The 18,885-nt window shown below is 32.1% G+C and overlaps 2 protein-coding genes and 2 non-coding genes across 4 annotated transcripts; 1 reads left to right on the top strand and 3 right to left on the bottom strand.

The window, feature by feature from the left end:
- The first annotated feature begins 5,365 nt into the window (after window positions 1-5,365).
- On the top strand, window positions 5,366-8,972 carry LOC115992918 (nuclear transcription factor Y subunit B-1). Its single transcript, XM_031117165.1, has 2 exons — window positions 5,366-5,471; window positions 8,185-8,972. The coding sequence occupies exons 1-2, from the start codon at window positions 5,420-5,422 to the stop codon at window positions 8,802-8,804; spliced, it is 672 nt and encodes a 223-aa protein (XP_030973025.1). The 5' UTR covers window positions 5,366-5,419; the 3' UTR covers window positions 8,805-8,972.
- Window positions 8,973-9,581: 609 nt separating this feature from the next.
- Window positions 9,582-9,653, bottom strand: TRNAT-CGU. The gene has a single exon. It is a non-coding gene; the product is annotated as a tRNA-Thr (tRNA).
- A 1,453-nt stretch (window positions 9,654-11,106) lies between these two features.
- Window positions 11,107-14,214, bottom strand: LOC115988741 (tRNA (guanine(9)-N1)-methyltransferase). Its single transcript, XM_031112359.1, has 3 exons — window positions 13,682-14,214; window positions 12,288-12,647; window positions 11,107-11,535 (listed from the first exon to the last, which is right to left on the bottom strand). The coding sequence occupies exons 1-3, from the start codon at window positions 14,198-14,200 to the stop codon at window positions 11,215-11,217; spliced, it is 1,200 nt and encodes a 399-aa protein (XP_030968219.1). The 5' UTR covers window positions 14,201-14,214; the 3' UTR covers window positions 11,107-11,214.
- LOC115993433 lies at window positions 11,837-11,918 on the bottom strand. Its single transcript, XR_004092973.1, has one exon. It is a non-coding gene; the product is annotated as a small nucleolar RNA R32/R81/Z41 (small nucleolar RNA).
- Window positions 14,215-18,885: the final 4,671 nt, after the last annotated feature.

Genomic DNA, 18,885 nt, shown 5'->3' with positions numbered 1-18,885 from the left:
AATCAATTCCTTTGGATTGATCTATTGTGAGATGGCCAATCTTAGCCATTGAGTTATTGATCTAGGTTGTAAGTGACTAATCCTAACTCTGGTGGGAGCAAGTTCATTGTTGGGTGTCCAGTTGGGCATGAATGGGTCGAGTTGGTCGTGGGGTGTCATATCTTGGCCATTGAGTGATCGATCTTGGTCTTGGGCTATCAAATCATGCGCAAGATATATGTTGTCCAATTTTTTTGTGTGTGAATAAAATATAAATGATAAATAATATTTAAATAGACTAGTAAAAAAGATAGATAGTTTAATGCTAGTAGAAATATGAAATGTACTAGACAAAACAGAAAAAATGACTTTTTAAAGTTAAATTTGGCTCAAAATTGCCCAATCCAATGCAGATACTCTTATCACTGGTCTACTGTGTTTAATTTATTATTTATAATTTAATATTAATAAAAAATAATAATTCTTTTACGACATACTGTTAATTAATGGGTATTAGATACTTTAAGTCGTGATTATCATGAATATCCACTGGTTTCTTTTTGATATAAGATAGATTCAAATCTACCATCTTTTATTAGTTGACCTAAATACAGCACACCAAAATATGTTTATTTACTTTTATGTTTCTGCATTTATCAAGTGATTTGACCAATGGTATTAACATTTTACAAGTGCATTCGATTAGAAGTCAGTTGCTTGTTTAAGATGACATACATGCACCGCACATTATAAACATTATCAGAGATTACATAGCTTTTTATAATAAGACATGTGCCAAACAATCGGTGTAATGGTTAGATTTAGAACAATATCATGAGTTTTACATGGAAAAACATTGAACAAAAATCACCATTGTTGTTCACCTTGTAATTATTAAAAATTGTGATTAAATTTTTTTTTTTTTTAATAAAAAAGGAAAAAGAAGAAGAATAAATTTTTATGAACAGTGTGCTAAATTGAAGGTGGAGTTTTACCAAATAAAAGACCGTGTCAACATTTTCTGTTATTAAATCGACACAACCAACTTTACAAAACTTTTGGTAAGGTCTTCTAGCAAGACTAGGGTTGGCTCTGTAGTATAGGCAAATGAGACAGTCATATAAGGCTTCAAGTAAAAAAAGATTCTCAAATTTTAACTAATAGAGTTATTTCTTCTATTGTAATAGTATTAATTAAACTCAAATTAGTAATAGCCAATAAATAAAATAACGTTTTTTTATCAAATGAAAAGCAAGAAAAATATAAAGAAAGAAATGTTACCTCTAAAACATTTTTCCACAACATTTTCATAATAAATTCTAAGTAGTAGATTATTACTAGCTAGTTGTTATTGGCGAGCAAAAAAAGTAATTTCAGTGGTAAGTTCAAATTAAAACCAATAACAACTTAAAATCTAAGATTTGTTGTGAAAATATTGTAAATATAACACTTCTAAAAAAAAGATCAAAATACAAAAAAATTCACAACAATTTTTAACAACAATTAAGTTGGCAAACTTTTACTAGTTCTTATCTAGGTCTCACTACTAATATCACTTTTTTACTTACTATTATCAATCTGCCACATCCACAAATGTGAAAAATTTTATCAAATTTTTTGTCTAAATTTTCTAAAATAAAATTTTGTGGTTCATGTTTAATTAGTAATTTGCATCTAAAATAAGATTATAGAGTTTAAGAAATATTTAGTTTTTTTTTTAAGTCATTAAATATAAATACCTCAATTTAGTTTTTGCCTTAGACCCCAAATACATCAAGCCGTCCCTAAGCAAGACACTTCAATAACCTCTTTTATAGTTTTATAAGGGGGAAAAAAAAAATTGTATGTACGTACATTATACAAACACATTTATTTTTGCCTCTACAAATTCTTTGGGTAACATATTTGCAATAACTAATTGATGTACAGAAAACCTTTTTCTCACCAAAAAAAAAAGAGCTACTCAAAGTACACCATGTCTTATTATAATTCAAAAGTCTTGAATGCTCATTGAAATTGATTTGCATTCAGTTTTTCACAATTTGTACATAAAAGTATTCATTCATGTAAACCTAACAAACATGTAAAATTTCATTGTCCAATAATTAAAGATCGCAAGTATCATATTATTGAATTAAATTAACCACCAGATGTATCTAAAATCCACACGGACCTTTTCTTTTTGGGTTGTAGATTTAACATCGTAAGTCCACTACGATTATTTATTTCAATAATTTACAATACTCCAATAAGCCTTAATCAAACAAAGAATCAGATAAACAGAACATAGAAAACAGTTAATATTGACAAAAATATTCAAATGAAAGAATAAATTTAAGAAAAAAGAAAAAGAAAAAAAAGAAACCGAACATTAGAAAAAGTAGTTAATATTCAAAAAAAAAAGAATTTAATTATGATTATATATAAAGGGCTTCAAGTACATTTCATAATAAAGGGACACAATCTATTCCAAATGTTACATTACACACTCTTCTCATCAAACAAAAAACAGAAAATGTGTATCACAAAATTAATTAATTAATTAACCACAAAACAGTGAAAACACACTAATTAAAAAGAACAAAAATAAAAAAGACATGCATCACTTAGAGGCTTGACGAAGGAAAATGAAAACCGCGACCAACACGACGGGGAAGATAAGGAGTACAGAAGCAGAAGGCGGATGCAATGGACCCATCACCAATGGGAAAAAGAAAATCACCGCGGCCACCACCAACATCGCCACTATCGAACCAATGCCCCAACCAAACTCTTCCATCTTGATCAAAACTTCTTGTTCAGTCCCTCACAAAACCTTGAATATTAGAACGGTTAATGTCAATAAGTTTAGCAAAATGGGTTGTGTGAAAATGTGTGGGGGAGTCACATGCAGATTTAGGCAATCTTTGGGCGTATGAATATATATATATACAAATAGTTTGCATGGTGTTGCTTGGCAGGGGGTCACAACGGTTGGCTTAGTTTGCATATATGCTAAGTTTTTGAAATTGTACCAACATGACGTTTCGGCCAAAGTTTTACTTTTGAATTGAGATTATATATCATATGGGACAGATATGCTAATTCCATGGGGTTCGGAACATGTATCAAAACAACAAAGGTTTGACGCTAACAAGACATGAATATTTTTTATTTTTTTTTAATTTTTATAAAAGACATGAATAATATTGCTATATAAAATAAATAAATCAAAGGCCCGTTCTAGGTTTTTTTTTTTTTTTTTTTTTTTTAATTTAAAGGATGGTGCATTGTACAAATAGAAAATATTGTTAATTTATTCAGTCCATTTTATTGATTATTTGATTCCATTTTTTTAAAGTGTCTTAAAATATCGTCTTTTTAGAAGAAAAAAAAATCATCCACAAAATATCAATGACTTTCCTAGCTTTTTCTTCATTTTTTTTTTTAAAAAAAAAAAAACCATTTTCATTAGATTTATTTTGGTAAGTTTTTGAAAAGTTTTTCCATTTTTAGGTATAGGATAAGGCATTTAATAATGTCCCTTAAAAACATAGATTTTCTAAACATGATTAATAAAAATAAAAAATAAAAATAAAAAGAGGCAAAATAATGAGAATTTTATAATGTGTTTGTTAGATTCATGGGCGGCTTTATGTTGAGTTCACAGTGTTCATATGAATAACTTGACTTGCCAAAAAAAAAATGTACTTGTAAAATATATATAATTATTTATATATTAGGGTCACTTCTAAATTGATGCATCAACTTTTACAATTTAAACGGTCAACTTTTACAATTTAAATGGTCAACTATTACAATTACATTAATATAAAATGTGCCCTTATGTCAAAATTTGTTAGAATCTCATCATTAATCCACACAAAAACAATATTTTCTTAGACCAAAAAAAAAAGAGTTGCTTTTAGTCAGGTTAACAAAGAAAATGTGACAAACCATTACGAAAGAGGTGCATTGACTTCATTGTAATTTTAGATAGTGTAAATTGTAAGTTTGAAAGTTGAGAAATCGATTTAGAAGTGACTCTAAACTTATATGGAGGGTATAAAGTGAATTTTAGTCTACAATAATTTCTAGTGACAAAAAATTTTAGAGCTACAAAAATGACTTGTTATGATGATTATATTTTTTTTAACAAAACATAATAAAATTGGTGTCAATTTTATCAAGGAAAAAAATTATGTCAATAATGGAGCCATGTAAAAATAACTTCCAATCAAAACTTATCACCTTAACAAAAGTAAAAGTTTTTGTCTCCATCATTACTCTTTTAGAGTAAATGAGAATTAAAAAATAATAGCATTTTGGATACATTTACAAACCACACTATCTAACATTAACCTATTTTTAATTCAATACTTCAGTTTTTATTTTTCCACTTCCTTCGTTTAATTTTAGTATATTTTTTATCTAGTTATTCTATCCAATTTCATTCAATCTCACTATTAATTTTAACGAATCTTATTTTCAAAACAACATCATTTTGATAAATTTAATAATGTGAAGTGAATGAAAAATGACTATATTAGAAAAGATTTTTTTTTTTTTTTTAAAAAAAAAACCCTTTAAATGGCTGAATTAAAATAACTAAATGTAAAATAACCCCTTTAAATGACATTATTTTATAAATAATGTCAATATAAATTTACACAATTACTATAATAAGCATATATTTTTATACAATTATACATAACCTGATATGTGGGTGAATTTTAGAAGAATGTATAACCTGCATCGAGTATACATTACTCCTCACTCATAGTTGGTGAGCCTCACTTCTCAATGGGATCCACAAGCTATGAGAAAAGAAATACATACCTGATGGAGGGTATATTTTTATGAATTTTAGACTTTATTGACTAAAATATTGATAGATCTCACTTTTTAATAAAACCCACTAACTATGACAGAGGAGAACATATACGAAAGGTATTTTTTTTTTTAGAATTTTAGAATTTGTTGACAAAAACATATTGCTTTTTTAATTATTCAAACACTTTTTTCTAGAATTTGGAGTCCCCACTTTTGACACGAGCCCACGGCCCCATAAGATGGGGTGGTCCAAGTTGAAAGGCCTGCTTCTATGTATGTGAGCCTCACACACGTGACTGAATTGTGGGGTTGTGCAAGTGTAGGTTGAGGATGAGGGAGCAACCTGCGAGTGCCGGTCATATCAACTTGCCTCTACTGACTACTGAGTGCTGTCTTGTTAATGCGACCGGTTACAAGGGGGTTCCTCGTTCACGTCGCCTCTGGCACGTTTTATATACTTAATTTTTTTTTTTTTTGATAGACGTTTTATATACTTAATTTGGCACTATATAACTTGACACTTGCCAAGTACTATTAGCTTCAACTTCACTCTCACGCCACTAGCTACCACAGATTGATCAAAATTTTTCAGAGAGAGAAGGAGCTAGCTTTAGTGGGGATATCAGAAATGGAACGTGGAGGCTTCCATGGCTACCGCAAGATCCCCAACACAAACTCTGGTAAACTCAATATTTACACGAACACAACTACTTGTCACTGTAATTTTTATTTTTCTTATATATATATTCTTGCTATAGCTATATGTGTTGTACATTTTATATATATGTGTGTGTGTGTTGTGTACATTTTATAATATGCTTACATTTTCTGTTATCTGTGATCTTTTTTGACCTTCTCTTTCTCGAAGATCTTACTTTTTATTCTTGCATGAAAGCAATTATCTTAATGTTCATCTTCTCTTGCATGCAAATGTATTTTTCTTTCTTCCTTTCCTTCTTCTTCTTCTTCTTTTTTTTTTTTTAATTAAATCATTTTTGATGAATATTACAAAGGAATGTATCATCAAGCTTAGCCCCTCTTAGCTAGCTAGCAAAGTAATAGGTTAGCTGCAGTTTAAGCTTTCAAATCCAGATCGACCTTTTCATGTGACAAATTCTTGGCACCACGATTTGAATACAAACCCCTAATTGGCACAATGATTTGAACACAAATCCCTAAAAGTCCATTTGGATTGAGGGAGAAGGAGGAGAAGTAGAATAGAATTGGTCTAATTTAAGCCAACTTTATACTCTTCCCTCCTTCACTCTCCCTCCCTCCACTTCAATCTAAACAGACCTTAAAGCAAGGACCTTCAAGCTTAATAACCCTCAAGCTCTTTAATTATTTGATATTTTAGCATAATTTTTCTCTCTATTTTCACTTCAATGGGTTTCTCTATTGATCTTTCAATTCATGCAACTATATTTGCTTGTGTAACTCTTTTTTGCTTTTGGGAAAGTTTTAGTTCTCTACAGTAATATGCAGATAAACTGTTTCTTGCTCTCTCTCTCTCTCTCTCCATTATTAAATTCTGCAGGATGTTCCGACTATCTATTCACTTACAGTGGGCTAAATATATCTGATCATCTGCAACAAAGATACTTATTATTATTTGATTGATCTGTTGCTTTGATACCTTACACTTCAATAATAATAGGGGGAAATATATTGCACACAATGCTTTACACACACTATTATACAGACGTGACTTAGTATTTGTCATCTGAGTGTTGTGGACTATAAGATGTTGGTGGAAAGGTAACAGCTGATGAAACTTTGAAATAGGGTTTGTTGTACAAGTGGCATGTATCATGCATGCAATCTAGGACCCCACAACACCATGTGTCTTTCATGCATAAGCAAGCATAAGTGGGACCCCCACTTTATTCTCCACCTACTGCAACCTTCAATGAATATGCTAGGGATGTTATAACTTTTCTGCATACTTTTTATAAACCAACGTGTTACCCATTGCAAAATATTTCAAATTTCAAATTTTAAACATTGTTTTAAAAAAATAATACAATTATATTTATTATCACATCAATTTGTAAATCTTTTTAATAAAATTAGGAATTAATTTAAAATTTTCACGTAACAATTAATACCAACACTCATACTCTTTTTGCTCTTAGGTCTCCAATTAATCAATTATGTTTCATTTAGAGATAGTTTAGACTTGAGTCAAAATTAAGAGACACAAAAAAGTTCTTCTTCTTTTTTTCCAACTTATTAACATATTAAGTTGTGATCGATAAAAATTACTTTAAACATGAGAAATGCTACATTCATAGTATTAATTTTTACAACAAATCATAAATGATAAATTATTATTAGTTTTAATTTGAATCTACAACTTAATTTTTTTTTCCCACCAATAATAACTAATAACAATCTACCACTTAAGATTTATTATAAAAAGATTGTAAAAATATTGTAGATATATCATTTTCTTAAAATATAGTATCGTTAATTGTTTAAACTAGTTATCTCATAAATTTTAGATTTAGTTAGGAGCTGAGCTAGCAGAGTTAAGATGCTCTTAACTCGTTTGCTCAGAAGACCTACAAAAGCTCTCGAGGTGCGTTTTAAGTTATGATAGATGAATACAAAAAAAAAACATGAATAATGTAGTTTATTAGATATTAGATTTTTTTTTATTAAAAAAATAAATAATATTTTTATTTATTTATTATTATTTGCAGAGTCGTCCAATTAAATATTAGATTTGTTGTTCATTCATATATTCTTATGCGGAGAATAAAAGGGCCACTTGGTCGCCCTCTGAAAAAGCCACATCACATTTATGCCCAACCTTGCGTGTCATATTTCTTATGCGGGGGGGCCCATTGAAGCTATAGTTTCCACACAATAATGTAGTTCACACCTTACACAGTTACACAGCACATTCAATTAAATTAAAATATTGAGTTTCCATTTGCCATGCCTAAATTGTGCACATTGCCATTCTCAAATTTAAATAAAGAGGATGCTCATGTCATCACCTTAACTTTTCTGTTGATCGGTTTGAGATGCTCGCCTCACTGCATTATAATGTGCCTTTTTTGTAATGTCACAGTATTTTTGTAATAAAATTGATAACAGTTTTAACATTTTTCTTGCACGCACTTTAAACATATATATTTCTTAAGCTAGTGTTAGATGCTATTTGATAACATATTTTGAATAATAATTTTTAGTGTTTAAACAATATTACACGTATTTCTATATGTTTTTTATCTATACATATTTTCAAAAAATACAAACAACTTTACTAGAATAATATTATCAAACAAACCACGATCTCTCAAAACTTATTTATTTGCTTAAAAAAAAAAAATTTCCAACAGTTGTAACATAAGCTATATTGTTGCTTTTCTAACATTGTCCCAGGCCTGAAGCTAACAAACATCAGCATGAGGCAGCTAGCAGAGATGAACCACACCACCATCACCACCGCCACAACCACCACGGATGACAACGAATGCACGGTGAGAGAACAAGACAGGTTCATGCCGATCGCGAACGTGATAAGGATCATGCGCAAGATCCTCCCTCCACACGCCAAGATCTCTGATGATGCCAAAGAGACCATCCAAGAATGTGTGTCCGAGTACATCAGCTTCATCACTGGGGAAGCCAACGAGCGCTGCCAGCGCGAGCAACGCAAGACTATCACTGCCGAGGATGTGCTTTGGGCCATGAGCAAGCTCGGGTTCGATGACTACATTGAGCCACTCACATTGTACCTCCACCGCTACCGCGAGATGGAAGGTGACCGTGGCTCCATTAGAGGTGAACCGCTAGGAAAAAGGGGTAGCGGTGGCAGTGTTGATTTTGGGGCACTTGGGGTTGCTGCATTTGCACCAGCTTTTCATATGGGGCATCACCATGGGTTTTTTGGTGCTGCAATGGGTGGGTGGAACTTGAAGGATGCACCTAATGGAAATGTGGCTGGACCTTCCGCTCAGGCTGCTGTGGCCAGTGGTGAACCACTTGGGCAGTATAAGTGAGATAAGATCACCCGAAGTTTAATATATATATATATATATATATATGTGTGTGTGTGTGTGTGTGTGTGTGTGTGCATGGATCGATGCATATATATATGCTATGGAATGCTGATAATTATGATTATGTAATGCACTAACGTAGAGACATTTGGGGGTTTGAAACTTTGAATCTATCATGCAGTGGAATAAAAGTGAATAACATGGTTTCTATATTGAGGTATTGCTTAATTTTAGTTTGCAATTTTCAGGTGCTTAATTTCTAAGAAAAAGAAAATATAATAATATCCATGTGTTTTTTAAAGAACTAGGAAAAAATTGTAAAGTCATTATAGATGTATTAAAAAGTGAGTTCCAGTTAGCTTAAATGGTAAAATCTTTAATGATTAAATAAGAGATCTGAGATTCAATCTCTACTTACACAAAAAATGATTAACCTTTTGATCTGATGATAAAGAATTATTATCAAAAACTGACATCAAAGATTAAAATTCTCTTAAAAAAAATGTATGAATAAGGAAAGAAAGGAAAAATGCCAACCTAACAAGAATTAATGGATTGGAATAAACTAAATTTTTGAGGTAACAAAGCCAATTGGATTTTTTTATGATAAATAAATTGACTAGAATTCTGAAATGGAAATGGCAACATCAGCAAGGATAGAATCGGTGAAATTAATACATACTGAAAATGTTGCCTAAAACGACAAATGGTATCAGTAGACGACTACTATTGAAGGGCCTATGAAAAACGACAATCGAGTAAAGGAAAGTTATGGTGAGCTCCCAGCGAGGATCGAACTCGCGACCTTTCGCTTACGAAGCGAACGCACTACCACTATGCTATGGAAGCCACGCTGTTGGTGGTCCTGGAGACAATTATTATTTAACACTTTTAGATTCTTACCCAATGCAAGGACTACAACTGTACCTTCTCTCTCACATCTTGTACACTGTTGGTAATTGTTAATTGTTGTACAAACTTTAGAGTGTGCTATAATTGAAATTTGAAACTTTTTGGCCAACATCCAAACAAGATTCCTCGTCTTTTTTTCTTTTTTTTTTCTTTTTTCCTTAACAACACTCAAATTCTACAAGAAGCACCAGTTCTTTATGTTTATAGTGAATCAGCTATGATAAGCTAACATTATTGCTTTTCATCAATAGGTTGATATCCCGAATGCCAGCTAAAATTACAGAACCAATCTCATGAGTGGATAATTTGGCTTAACTTTAGAGAAAACGAGTAAACTGAAATGCAGAAAACTATTTGTAAATAGGGGAGGTTCCACACAGCCATCTAGCATGCCTTCACACTGAGATAATAAAGGGGAATTTTTTTTCCACTTAACTTTAAATATCAAACAATTTCGTTAGTTGTCATGTTTCAAAACAATCTAAAAAACTAGCATCTCGAGTGTTTAAACTCGAGTTCTAAGATAAAACTCAAGTTTTTAAGTCTCGATTAGTAAGTGATGACAGCTGATGTGGAAAAAATTCCACATGGAACTCGAGTTTTTAAGACTCGAGTTCCACCATTTTATTTCCCATCTTCTTCCTCATGTTTGTTCGTTCTTCTTCGTCCACCCAGAGTTCCTCTCCAGCTAGCACCCACCCAACATCTCCTTGTTCTTCTTTGGCGCTGCAGATCGTCCACCTAGAGTCTGTTCTTCTCCAACCAAATTGCCTTCCTTTGTTCTTCGGAGTTCCAAATCGTTTCAGATAATTTTCCCTCTTCCTTCGTTCTTCTTCAAGTCTTCAGATCTGTTCTTCCCTGACAAAAATCGAGTCTCAAAGACTCGGTTTTGCTTTTAGAACTTGAGTCTATAAGACTCAAGATCTATGTGGCATCATACTTCCAACTCAGCAAGTGGGAATTGAGTTTTTAGGCCTCGAGTTGTTGACTGAAATCAAGTCTACAAAACTCGAGATGCTAGTTTGCAAAATTCTTCCAAATGCCCGTTAACTTATTATATTCTTTCCCCTCTCTATGCTAGCCTGCAAATTACCTCTGATAAAGGGCATTAGCCTAGGAGATGTTAGTGTAATAGACTAATAGGGTGGAGGCGTAGAGATCCCTGGTTTAAGCAGGAGCAGCAATAGGCCAATATCATTAAGAATGATATAAGGGCCTCAAACTTCCAGTGCTTGATGCACATGATTAGTTGTTTTCTTGCACAAGGACTGTACAACAAAACAGCGTTGGTGTGCATGCGCATTCAAACAAAGGCAACTAAAACCAACAAGCTACTGTCTACTGCTTCTAGCACTCGTGATTACAGTAAAAGTGCAAAAGATATGGTATGTGCATGCAAAGTGTGAAGCTCTGGTTGAAAAATCAATTATGTGACAAAATTTTTCTTTTACCTTTTACAAATTCAACACATTAATGGGAACTTGGACCCATTCAAGTTCTATCCATGGGAAGGGACTTCGATACACTTCTTTTTTCTATCCAATTGATCATCTTTCCCTTCATTTTCTTCCCCTTCTACTTCTTGACATCCTTCTGGATCAGCTTCAGGTCTTTTCCTTTGAGAAGGTACTTCAACACACTTCTTTTTGCTATCCAATTGATCATCTATCCCTTCATTTTCTTCCCCTTCTACTTGACATCCTTCTGGATCAGCTTCAGGTCTTTTCCTTTGAGGAATCACTTGAAAGAAAGAAACTTTCCAATCCTTTGTTTCAATAAACTTGAGGAGTATCTCCATCACTTGGTTCACAGTAAGGACCTGCACTCAAATAAACAAGATGTGAAGTGTTGAGATTTGAGAGAAGGAAAACAATCACAAACTTGCTAGAGGCAACATAAGAATTGACCAACAGGTTGTAGCCAAACATTATGTAATGGCAATATTTCATAAGTTCTACTACAAATAAATTTGAAAGAGAACATGATAAACCCCAGTTTAATTGTAAGGTTGAGACAAAGGTCACTTCAGCTAAATGATACACCATAATTTGAATTACTCCCTTTTCTTATAAGTTTAACAATTTAATAAAATAAAAGGAAACAATTAAAAATATTCAGAAACAAGAATCAGAAAGAAAGTAGCAAGATCGTAATCACATGATGTAGATCATCACTCATGCATTACTCTCATCATGTTCATAATTCAACACATCAGATTTTACACACACCACAAGAGAGAGAGAGAGAGAGAGAGAAAGAGAGTATTTGAATAACTCCTATAAGAACCAAATATGCAGTTTTGGATGAACATATCTGCCAATGCATATTTCCTAATTTCATAGCTAAGTAATGACCATAAATTGAGACAGAGAGTACTTCTCAAATTATGAATATATTCCCCCATAGAAACTGGAACAGTAACAAATGTTTGCTGTCAATATGCCAATTCCAGATTGACTGAAACTTAATCCTTGCAAATTATATTTCTATTATAACAAGCGCTAGTGCTATGGTAGTCAACCTTCCAAGAGAATGAAAAAGCAAGTATTGAGAGTTTGAGACTAACTATACCTGGGAACTTGACATCTTCAAGTAATTCCCAATTGGAAGCTTCGCCGTTTGGATTCCTTGCTCTTTTGCTTTCTTCATGGTAATCCCTTTCCACCTATTACGGTCCACCAATCCACCAACAATATATATTTTCTTCAGTTCAAGTTCCTCCAGAACAGTTTCTGCATCTGCTGTGAGATATACCAGATTTTCCTTTTGCTCTTGCAATGCTTCAATATATGGTCGATTTTCTTTCTGAATTATCCAATTATCAAACCCTGGGAGTCTTTTCAATTGGCTTCCCATTTCTCCCTCGCATCCAGTCAACCAGAGATGACAAGGGCTAGTACATCTTCCATTCACTGCATAACAATACATAATCTGCAGGTTTCATCAATAATAAAGTTATTCCATAAATTACCAAAAAAAACATAATAATATTGAACTGTTCCAACAAAACAAATCACCCATTAACAGGACCAATAACATTAAAGAAGAATGCACTGATTTATGAACAGAGACTGACAATGAGATCAGTACAAATATCAATTCTAAGTTGCAAGGATTCAATTACAAAAGGAGTGACCCTCTGCGCCATGATATCAGTATATGTAAGACATCCAAGAGATAAGGTTGGACCTCAACTATTAGAGACCCTTATGTAAGATTATTAATTTTGAACAAAGATTCAACCAAAACTAAATTTCGTCCAGTTTCAATTTCTGTTCCTTAAAAAGCCGCAATTCTCATCCTTGTAAAATTGAAAAGATGCAATTTTCGCCCTTTCATTTATCGTCATTAAAGGAATTGCTTATGTGAGAAAACTAGAGTTGGCATGAAACATTACTTCCACATAGACCCATCACTAACATACCTTTCATTATGTGAGAAAAATTAACAAGTTCTATTTTTCTTTTTTAATAAAAAAATTGCACCTTTTTAAATTTAAAGGATAGAAATCAAACCTGCACTAAATTTCAATGATGAACCAAAATTTAAATAAAATAAAAAATAAAAATAAAAATAAAAACAAATATAAGGAACTTCAAATAACGATAGTGAACACGATAAACAGCAATTAAAAGAAATTGTTTTGAGCTAGAAAATCACATGAAAAATTCATATCTAGGTAACAAATGATTAATAAAATAAAATTCATAAGCCTTGGAAACTAACCAAATGCACCCCTCATTCTACAAAATTACAAATATGATTTTTACTACACAAGCAGTACAAACTAACGTGTTCATTTTTTAAACACACACACACACACACAAAAAGCAATTTGTAAACTTTTTACAATTGGTGATAACTTTAGCATTACGTCTCATGAATAAACACAGCAAAAAATGAAACGACAGCGAATTATAAAACCTACTGCTAAAAACGACAGCGTATTAGAGAGAGAGAGGGACCTGTTGAACGAGGCTTTGAATCTCAGAGGGAGTCATGAGGTGAGCGAAGTCGAGGTCGACGACGATCTTGTGTCCGCACTGCATCGCTTTGTTCAGCCTCTCCATCTTCTTCTCCTTCTCCTCCGACCGCTTCTCCATCCTCTCTTTCCTCAAGCTCCGCCGCGACTCTATCAGCTTCGCTCGCTCCTCCTCCGTGACGCTCGCCAGAGTCTCCTCCCACTCCTTCCTCTTCCGCTCGGCGTCTTCCTTCTTCTGCCGCTTCTCTTGCGCTTTCTTCTCCGCCTTCTTCGCTTCGTACCTCTGCTGCTTCAGCAGCTTCTTCTGAGCGTTCTTCGAGAGAGTTTGTGGTTGTGGTTGTGAGAGGGCATTTTCGTCATTTTGCGTGGCCTCCATTGTTGCTCTGATTAGTGTTATTCTCTTTTCTCTGTATTTGAGCGCGAGTGTGTTTGGGGTTAGGGCACTAACGTTTCTTTGGGAAATCGAATGACAAGGAAAAGAGTGGAACGACGTCGTCCTCATGCGCTTTTTTTTCCTCCCTTTTCTTAAGACCAAATTTGGATCCATTACTATTGTTCTCGTTTATTTATATTAATGTTTTAATTTTTTTAATAAAAATAAATTCCTTTTATTTATAGGATAAAATTTAACTACAATTTTTTTTTTTTTGAGAAGTAAACTAATTGCTAAACTAATTATTTATATTAATTTTTATTTTATTGAGTAAAGTTGTAGTTTAAAACTACAATCAATTTTATAACTAAACTTTATCCTTATTTATATAATCAATGATAAGAAATAATGGAGCTTAAATCACTTAAAAATATATAACAGAGAGCTACCATATAATTTTTCAATAAATAAATGTGTAGGTCAAAAAAATACCTTTTAGGAAGAATTACTTAAATAACCGTTAGAATTAATTTAGTAAGTATGGGTTAAGAGTTTAACCAGTAAAAGAAAGCTCAATGGATTGAGACAAAATATACGATAGAAATGATGAAAAAGACTAATATTTGGTTAAAAAATATACCCTTGGAAGTCCCGAGAATGGATATGAATATGATCAATACAACTTTTCCCTCTCACTTGATATTACACTTAACATTTTTTTACTCAAAATTTTCGGGCCCTTGTTCACAGGGAGTTTGCCCCTATTTATACTAGGATCTATTCATCATTTACCATCCACCTATAGGGTGTATATGGCGTAGGGTAGATACTTGTCTCATTCCCTACTTCCCTCCCCCATTCTTTTAAGGTAAAACTAGGTGGAAAATGGGGTGTCTGGCCCTGTTCTGATGATCATTCAATAATAAATATAGCTTTGCTAGTGGGTGGATCGCATTTAATGTGGAGGGGATGGTTGCTTAGCTCAAATGTTTTTTTCTTTAGGCCTCTAGATTTGTTCACTATTTAACTCATACAATCCTTTGTCTGCCTTCTTGTTGCTATCGTGAAGGGGGAGGGGGGGGGGATTCTTGACATGCAACAAAGGATAAGGTGATCCTTTGAGATTCGTCGAGAGTGGTCGACCTTTAGATCATTATGCCTTTATCTCTTTCCCCCTTGGTGTGTCTTCGAGGTTCTTCAAGGTCGGACCTACTCTACTCAAATTGGTCAGGCCTTTATTTATCAGGCTCTCCCAATTGGCCTTTGGGCCTACAAACTCAACCCTGTTAAAGATACAATAAAGATTTTACTTTCATTATGAAGTAGACTAACTTCATTGCATTATAACTATCGAATTATTTCAACTTAAAAAATTATTAAATTATTATTATTTTAAAAAAAATAAGAGTTTCATTGCATGTATTTTGAGTGTACAATGGTTTTAAAAAAAATATTAATTAACATTCAAAAATGACACGTTTATTAAATAAGTCAGTCATATCGACCCGAATATGATACAAACTTGTTAAGCCTCAACCTATTAACTGCTAACTTCGTGTTGTGTCGTGTAATGTTCATTGGTCGTGTCAAATTTAGCTACCCCTAAACAAAACTATCAAGAAATTTAAAATTTATATGAACACTAAATGTTTTCATTTGAAAATACCAAAATGTATCAACCAGTTAAGTTACAAGGCTCTTGACATCATGCATCAAAAGTTTTTATTTCAATTTTAAAAAACAATTAACACATCAATCATCTATAATAATCTATAATCTATAATTTATACTGTGATATATATAAAAATGAATTCACTTAATTAAAAAGATGACTAATAGAATAAATACATTCATTTTGTTATATTTTTTATTTTAAGCGATGCCTTAATTATTTAAATATAACGAAATTTTGATGTTATTTTGTTAAGATTTATACAATAAAAAATTGATTTGAAATATGGTATTTTTGCTCAAATTAGTTATTTTTGCAATAGTTGAAACAAAGTCTAGCAAAAGAAAAATAAATAAATTTAATAACACACCATCAAAATGATATTTGCATTTTTGAGTGGGTATGAAACATACATATTTATTTCAATAATTATATCATGCAAATTTCAAATTGCAAACACATGTAGTAAGATCAAATCTCTACACCTCTCTTATTGTCTTTCTATGTCAATAAAATAGAGAACTATATATTAAGATATTTTACATGCACCTCACCCCGTGCAAGAACTAAAATAGTACTAATTAATTTGATAATAGAGGAGTTTTGTGATTGGAGTTTTGTGATGATCGGAGATGTGATGATCGAAGTTTTGTGATGATTAGAGATGTGATGATCGAAGTTTTGTGATTATCGGTCCATAAATGATAAATGAAGTTTTGTTTCTTCTATTTTTTGTGTTTATTTATTATTTATTTTCTGTCTAAGAATCTCATTTCAACAAGACTGATAACAATGTTGATTGATTTGTGTTGCTGTTTGTGTTTGAGTTTTTGTTTTTGTTTTTGTTTTTTTAATAAGATTGGGTCGAATTGGGCCACGGATTAGGCCTAAAAGGGGCTGGACGGGGCCCGCAGAGACCTGAAGGGCCGAGTTTGGGGCTAAAAAAAAGACCCTTTTATTAAACGGGTCAGATTCAGGTAATAGGGGAGGGCCCGCGGGTCGGGTCTGAGTATCAAAATACTTGACCTGAACCCGACCCATTGTCATTCCTAGTTCTCTCCCTCCCCCCCCCCCCCCCCAAACAAAGATTTTTACTTTCATTATGAAGTAGACTAACTTCATTGCATTGTAACTATCCAATTATTTCAACTCAAAAAACTATGAATTATTATTAAAAAAAAAAAGAGTTTCATTGCATGTATTTTATGTGTACAATGGTTTTAAAAAATAATAATAATAATTAACATTCAAAAACGAGACATTTATTAAATAAGTCAGTCATATCAACCCAAATATGATACAAACTCATTAAGCCTCAACCTTTTATTTGCTAACTTCGTGTCATGTCGTGTAATGTTCATAGGTCATGTCGGATTTTGCCTCCCATAAACAAAACTATCAAGAAATTTAAAATTTATATGAACACTGGATGTTTTCATTTGAAAATACCAGAATGTGTCAACTAGTTGAATTACAAAGCTCTTGACATCATACATCAAAAGTTCGTATTTCGATTTTTTATTAAAAAAATTAACACATCATGTCATAATATATCATCTATAATAATCTATAATCTATAATTTATACTGTGATATATATAAAAATGAATTCACTTAATTAAAAAGATTACTAATAGAATAAATACATTCATTTTATTAGATTTTTTATTTTATTTTAAGTGATGCCTTAATTATTTAAATATAATGAAATTTTGATGTCTTCTTGTTAAGATTTATATGCGAAAAAATTGATTTGAAATATGGTATTTTTGCTCAAATTAGTTGTTTTTGCAATAGTTAAAACAAAGTCTAACAAAAGAAAAATAAATAAATTTAATAACACACCATCAAAACAATATTTGCATTCTTGAGTAGGTATGAAATATGCCTATTTATATCAGTAATTATATCATGCAAATTTCAAATTGTAAACACATATAGTAAGATCAAATCTCTACACCACTCTTATGGTCTTTCTATGTCTATAAAATAGAGCACTAAATATTAAGATTTTTTACAAGGAAAATTATTGAAATATTGGAGGAAACTAACAACAAAATGCACCTCACCCCGTGCGAGAACTAAAATAGTACTAATTAATTTGATAATAGAGTACGCTTGTATAAACTATCTAGTATTTGTTTTTTATTTTCTTTAAACTTGGTTCTCAATATTGCATAGTAGTTTTCGTCTCAAAAAAACAAGCTGGAGAGCTCCTAAGTTAAAGCATCAACATTCAGAATCTAATTCCAATATTGGTACTCAAGATTTTGAATATAATTGATCATGTACATCTATGATTAGTAAAAGAGGAAAAGTATAATTGACAAGTTAAGAAGGATGTATAGGGTGATTAGCATAAAATCTGTTTTAGAAGATAAGATTTTAGATGAATTTAACATAAGAAACTTAATCATATGTTTAAAGAGATTAGATACCAAAAAGAGTTTAGACTAAATGACTTTTATTTGGTTGGAGAAATATCTAATAATTATCCGAAGTAGAGCAGAAAACCAAAAAGAGCTAGCTAGCAGCAAGTTACAACTAACTGGAATCCTAATACAACTAGAATTTGATAAACCTACATACGTAATAGAGATTAAGAGAAATACTTTGGTCGTTGTTCCTCTTCTCCTTTGCCTACATAAACACCTAAAAAGCAGTCTCATCACTTTTGTCTTTCCTTTCTCTCGCAATATATGTTAGTGTAGAAACTCAACCAGTGTTCAATATTGAATGCTAACTATTTTTGTCTCTAAATTAGTGCAGCAACTCAACCAGTGTTCAATATTGAATGCTAACTATTTTTGTCTCTGAAGCCGTCTCTAACTTTTGGTACTTTTTTTTTGTACTAGTTTTTATTTCTTTGTGTTTTTTTTTAGAAAGATTGGGACTGATGGACACCATAGCAAGCAGAACTAAGCAAAGGCAAGCACTATGGTTGCCGATTTCCACCAAACCCGAAACATCAAAACCCGAAACATCAAGTTTTGAAAAAATGAGTTTCTTGTGGTTGAGGAGGATAAGAGGAAGAAAAGGAAGGAGACTAAAAGGAAGGAGACTAAAGGGGTTGATAGGGCTGGTAGGAATAAGAAGAAATATAAAGGGCTTGTTAGTGAGAATGAGATGAGATTGGGGGCAAA

This window comes from Quercus lobata, chromosome 5, assembly GCF_001633185.2.
Source record: "Quercus lobata isolate SW786 chromosome 5, ValleyOak3.0 Primary Assembly, whole genome shotgun sequence".
NCBI lineage: Eukaryota > Viridiplantae > Streptophyta > Magnoliopsida > Fagales > Fagaceae > Quercus > Quercus lobata.
This window is presented reverse-complemented; position numbering and strand designations above follow the sequence as displayed.

Excerpts from the sequence above, each read along its gene's own strand:
- LOC115992918 (XM_031117165.1), top strand. The coding sequence starts at position 5,420 with ATGGAACGTGGAGGCTTCCATGGCTACCGCAAGATCCCCAACACAAAC. Across the intron at positions 5,472-8,184 it reads GATCCCCAACACAAACTCTG|GCCTGAAGCTAACAAACATC; the intron begins GTAAACTCAATA and ends ACATTGTCCCAG.
- LOC115988741 (XM_031112359.1), bottom strand. The coding sequence starts at position 14,200 with ATGAGGACGACGTCGTTCCACTCTTTTCCTTGTCATTCGATTTCCCAA. Across the intron at positions 12,648-13,681 it reads TTCAAAGCCTCGTTCAACAG|ATTATGTATTGTTATGCAGT; the intron begins GTCCCTCTCTCT and ends TGAAACCTGCAG. Across the intron at positions 11,536-12,287 it reads TGAAGATGTCAAGTTCCCAG|GTCCTTACTGTGAACCAAGT; the intron begins GTATAGTTAGTC and ends ATTTGAGTGCAG.